The 6,198-nt window shown below is 26.6% G+C and overlaps 1 protein-coding gene across 1 annotated transcript; it reads left to right on the forward strand.

The window, feature by feature from the left end:
* Positions 1–1,678: 1,678 nt before the first annotated feature.
* Positions 1,679–2,134, forward strand: LOC104878374 (WD repeat-containing protein RUP2). Its single transcript, XM_010648627.1, has one exon. It carries the CDS (start codon positions 1,679–1,681, stop codon positions 2,132–2,134), a length of 456 nt encoding a protein of 151 aa, XP_010646929.1.
* The last annotated feature ends 4,064 nt before the right edge of the window (positions 2,135–6,198 follow it).

The following is a 6,198-nucleotide window of genomic DNA, read 5'->3' on the forward strand; positions in this document are numbered from 1 at the left end:
AAACTTAATTTCTAGGTTGCCAATTTGACCTCTATAAACATGGTTAGAATCAAGATTTCAGCTTTTCAAATGAGAAGCCTATAATGACCGTAGATGTTTACATGCTATATTGATGAAAAAAATTATTGTAAACTTAGCCAAATTGACTTTAAGACTATGTTCGATTTTAAAAAAATTTGGGGAAAAATGTAATGAAATGAAAAAAAAAAAAATAAATAATAATAAAAATTTAAAATCAATAAATTATTTTTTATATATTATTTCAAACTCATTTTATTTATTTTAATTTTTCATAAAAAAAAAACATAAATTTCTATCTCATTTTAGTTATATTTGTTTTTTATGATTTTTTTTATAGTACAATTAAATGTAAAAAAATCACTTTTCTTAATTTTTTTCTTTCTTTTTTTAGTATTTTCAAGAATCAAATAGAGTGTAAAATAAAAATTATTTTATTATATGTGGGGATTTTGAAAATAAAAAATAAAAAATTAAAGTTTGAAAAAATATTTATTAAATGTTACATATTTTTAAAATTGTAGTTTTTTTTCAAAAAAAGAAACTTTTAATTATTATTATAAAAAATATCATAAATTCGAAAATAATTTCACCCATGTCATTCTTTAATAAATACTTTTTAAAATTACTGTATTTTTTTATTTTCGAAAAGCGGGCATATGTGGCGGCAACTTGGGCCACATGGCCCAAGGCATGTTCTGAATTAATCCTGTGACATGTACAGCAACCAGGACGGACGACAACACTCCCAAGGGATCGGAAAATGAACAAAATTAATTAATCGACACAAAAATCCTTGATGCAAATTTTGCGTAGAAACTGAGGATACCGTGTTAGCATGGAAACCAAGATTTGTCTGCATTTATGTCTGAATCAATAATCAAAATCCCTTCCACTGCCATGTGTCACTCATGAGAATCCACGGACCCACACCCTACCCAAAAGCAAAAAAAAATCTGAAATCTGCAAACCGAAAAGCCAAGGTGAGAGAGAAAGGAAACCACCCTTTGTCCTTTGGCTATGCATGGGCCCATGGCTGGCTGATAAAAATCCACAAATTTGCATTTACTTCACTTGAGCCTTTACCCTTTAATGGAGTAGCAGTTGGTGTGGGGGCATTGGGGCCCTTTTATCATATATTATATCATATCTAGATGAATAAGTGACTAGACAAAAGGCTTGCCTTGGACCACGTAACGCAGAGTCTTAAAGGAGCCTGTGTCCACAGCATCCAGTTCTGGAATTGAGGCACAAAACCATCCACCATTTCCTTTGCCTCTCATCCACTTGATATATCATTTTTTTTTTCATTTATTCCCCATCTCTAATAGTTTATAACCCTTTCTATTTATAGGGTTTGTTACAAAATACCCAAAATGCCCATCTTGGCAGCATGAGATTGCACCCACAATCCCTACTCCATGCATGAATTTTAGGGGTTTGCAGGGGTAGAACCTACCTGGGAAAATGGCATTATTGTAATTAGGTGTAATATTGAGGGTTGTTAAATGAAAGAGGAATGGATATAAATTTTGAAAAACTGAAAAAGGAATAAAGTTGAATTGTTTTCCATTATCCGGGCAAGATAAGGTTGAATGGGAGTCTTTCATTGGTCGGAAAGACAAGAGATTCCACCACTATCGTCACTTATGAATGGGAAATGAAAAACTTCTCAACGCAATTCAATCCTCAAAGCCCAGAAGTAGAAAACCCAAACATACAAGAAGAAAAGGCAGAACAACACATAGAAGAAGAAAGAGCTAGGTGCGACTGGGAATTCAATCTCTCCACTGTTGTTACCTCGAGCTCCGTCGGAGCCAGCACCGACACCATCGGCGTCATAGAGTTCGACCCCTCTGATAGCCTCGTGGCCACTGGAGGAATTGCTAGGAAAATTAGAGTTTATAGTGTAAAATCCTTGTTGCCCGGCGAGAATCATAGCCATGGTGAGCACAACGTTAAATTGTTACAACACAATAATGCATGTGACTACTATATATGGACCCCGGCTAAGCTCAGTAGCCTAAGGTGGAAACCGGGCTCCTCCGGCCGAGTACTCGGCTCCGGCGACTACGATGGGGTGGTCACCGAGTACGATCTCGTTGTAAATGTTTGAGTACATATTTTATTTCTGTTTACATTCATTTCTATTAGTTCATAAATATTTTTTTTTATATATTTGATGGGTGTATACAGAATTGAACGGTTTTTAACTCAAAAATTTTGTTTTAATAAAATGAATAGTTCAGGAATTACATTTTAATAAAAACAATAGTTCAAAAAATATTTTTTTAATAAAAAAATTCAGAAATTTGTTTTTAATAAAATTCAAAAAAATTGTTTTTAACAACTATTGTTCGGAAATTTATTTGTTTAATAAAGTTTGTCCAAAAAATTGTCCCAAAAAGTGATTTTTAAATAAATTATGTTTCCTTAATTAGAATTAGAATGAGATTAAAATTATTTTTTTTATAAATAGAGGTTTTAAATAATTTTTTTATGAGATTAGGATGAGAGTATTTTGGCAAATTGAAGTTATAGAAATCATTTTTCTTAATAAAGTTGGGTTGAAGATATTTTTGTAAATAAAGTTTGTAAAGAAATTAATTCATTTGTAATTAAAATCAAATTGAAATACATTTGCAAATAAAGTTTTAAAATTTCATTTTTTTTTCTGGTAAAAGTAAAAATCTTTTTATTGTCGAATTGAAATTTTTGTAATAAATTCTTTTGATACTTTATTGAAAATTGAACACAAATAAAATTGAATCAAATCACTTATTGGAAATGAATTGAAACATTTCTATAAATAAATAAATTGAAATAATTCATTTGAAATTGTTTTTAATTTAAAATATTTATTTTAATCAGATTAATAAATCAATTTGCTTAATTCTCTTGTCATTTACCTTGTATAATGTTGTAATATACTTTTATGATTATTTTTTTTATTTGTGTTCTTAATTTTGGTATCCATGATTGATTCATTAATTACCATAATTCCCTCTATTCGCTTAGTAGAGATCGTAGGTATATGGGTTTAGAGGAGTGTTACAACTGTTAATCGTATTTTTATGATAAGTAATCTGATCCTCGAATCTAGATTGGGTTTTTACAAACATGTCTTTTTCCAAAAAAAATGAGTCACGTAGAGTTTTTTTTTTTATTTTGTTTTCCTTTTTAAAAATAAATTAAAATAAGTGACGACTCCAATTTTATAAAATAAAAAAAAACAATTTTTCATTAAAAAAAAAAAAAAAAGTCCCCCCATTTCAAGTGTCTCGCATTTGAAAAATGTGAGTCCATAATTATCTTTTGAAAAAAAATTTTAAATATGATTTTTTAAAAATTTAATTAAAATTATCCATTGAAAGATAACTTGAATTCCTTAATAATGCAATAGATTTGCGAATAGTTTCAAAAGATTTATATTTTAATAAGTATTTTAAAAATGTTTTTATTTTCTTTTTCAAAGCCCCTCAAAAGATATTCCTTTTCAAAAGTGGTTGTTTGCCTTGATTTTTGATAACTTTATGGTAAATTAAAAGAATCATGCGTAAAAAAGTGATAGTTTAATTATTGATAAAATTATGACATTTTGTGTCACATAAGCTTAAAAAAAAAAAAAAATAATAAAAATAAATAAAAATAAAAATTCATATAGTTCTTTGTCTTAAAATCATGTTTTCAAGACATAATTTTAATATATCATTATGAAGTAATGTCTTGAATAGGGATGATAATGAAACAAATTTTTTAGGTTCACTCTATCTTATCCTTAATGAGATGAGTTTGAAATTAAAATAAATAGGTTAAAGAGCGGGTTAAGGCAAGGTATGGGCTGAAAATCAAATGATTTTGTTTTATCCGAGGAACATTCGAAGAAGGTGAAGTCGTATCCAAGTTTGAACTAAAAAGGGGAGACAACTAAATTGATGTTTCCAATCTACCTTGGAAGGCAATTATCAGGTCCGGACAAGAATATATTATGAAGTATATAAAGAAAGAATAATAAATATGCTTAATTCGATGCCTTCTAACCTCTACAAAAAATGTCATCAACGTGAACAAAACTAGAGAGATTCATTTTAAGGAACTTTTGATCTCTAGTTTTTTCTGCTCTTGGTGACTTCATATGCAAGGAATTTGTGATTTTTGCCAAGAAAAAACATATGGGGGACAAGAAAGAAGGTCTAGAAGGGCATATAAATATTGAGAAATTAAAGACCATCATGTAGGTAAAGATGAAAATATCAGTAAGTATGTCCGGATATTTTAATGCAAAATATTGATGAACCTAAAATTAATCTAAAATTATAAAAATATAATAAAAAAAACTCTTAAAAATAAAATTAGAAGTATGATAGATATTTTAAAGTTATTTTGTTCAATAAATTTATTTATATATATATATATATATATATATATATATATATATATATATATATATATATATATATATATATATATACACACACACACATTATAATTTATCATATTTGATAATAATATTATATACGTTGATAAAAAAATATTGATGAACCTAAAATTGATCTAAAATTATAAAAAATATAAGAAAAAAAACTCTTAAAAATAAAATTAGAAGTATAATAGATATTTTAAATTTATTTTGTTCAATAAATTTATATATATATATATATACACACGTTATAATTTATCATATTTGATAATAATATTATATGCATTGATAAAAAAAATATGAATTTCATAACTATACATTTATTATTAAATTATATCAAATATTATTTGATAACAATATTGTGATATTTGATTATAATATGTCTAATTTAAAAATATATTTAATATTAAAATTATAATTCATTTAATGCAATCATATTAAATGACATAAAATAAATGATGATATATATATATATATGTATATAATTTTTAATATTTTAATGATATTAAAAACATTATGAAGAAAATTATCATAATAATTTTTATATTTTTGATATTCAAATAAATGAAAAAATTTCATTTAATTATAAAATAATTATAATTAATTTGTTCTTTAAAACATTTTTTTTAATATTATGTTTATATGATGAATTTGAGTATATATATATATATTTGCTGCAACTTATATAACAAGGGGCAAACTTGCCGCAGTGATTAGCGCAATGGATGAAGAACCTTTTGGTTGGGGTTTGACTGTGTTGATTGTCCCAAAATATTGTGAAATATAGGCGAAAAATCAGTAAAATGCCGATAAATACCGAAAATTTGACAAAAATATTGATAATTTACTAAAATAACAAGGTAGTGATATTTATCTCCTATATATCGTGTCAAGGTCCATTGAAGCTCGATATTTCGACAATATATTGTCAAAATATCGCGATATTTTAATCACTACATGCAGGTGACATATTTTAGTATGAAACTTTATAGAGGAGAATTCAAAAATGAGCATTACTACTTTTATGGTAGTTCTCCCTCATTTGCAATTCAAATGTTCATCACTTTATAAAAACAAAGTAATGGAATTTGGCTTTTGGTTTAGAAAGAGTCATCAAAAGAAAAAATAATTAAAAAAACAATTTTTTTTATATTTGGTTGTCCTATAAAAAATAAATATAATTAATTTTTTTTTAAAATATCTATTTTAAAATTATTTAATCTTTATATATTAAAGTTAAAATAAGTGAAATGAGTTTGATTCTTTAAACTAATATATAAAAATAATTTATTGAATTTGAATTTACTTTTTTTTCATTATTTTTCTTTTATTTTTCCTTTCCATTTTCTTTTGAATCATATTTTTTCATAGTTTTCAATTTGTCACACAATATTCATTTCTTGTATATTTTTTCCATTGAATGTGTACAAGATATATAAATACAAGAACGGGATTTTAGGAAGCTATTCTTTGCCTATACAAGGTCTATGGCTAGTGTTTCTATAAACCTGCTGATCTAAGACCCATGCTAACACTTCCCCTCAAGTTGGTGCGTTGATATCTCTAACACCCAACTTGTCAAGGGAGTTACAGAAGTTTTTTCTAGAAATTGCCTTTGTAAGTATGTCTGCCAACTGATCTTTCGATTTGACAAATGGAAACTGAATAATCTTATCCTCAAGATTCTGTTTGATGAAATGTCAGTCCAACTCTATGTGCTTGGTATGATCGTGTTGAACTAGATTGTGGGCTATGTCAAT

This window comes from Vitis vinifera, chromosome 16 (genome assembly GCF_030704535.1).
Source record: "Vitis vinifera cultivar Pinot Noir 40024 chromosome 16, ASM3070453v1".
In the NCBI taxonomy this organism is placed as follows: Eukaryota; Viridiplantae; Streptophyta; class Magnoliopsida; order Vitales; family Vitaceae; genus Vitis; species Vitis vinifera.

Excerpts from the sequence above, each read along its gene's own strand:
- LOC104878374 (XM_010648627.1), top strand. The coding sequence starts at position 1,679 with ATGAAAAACTTCTCAACGCAATTCAATCCTCAAAGCCCAGAAGTAGAA.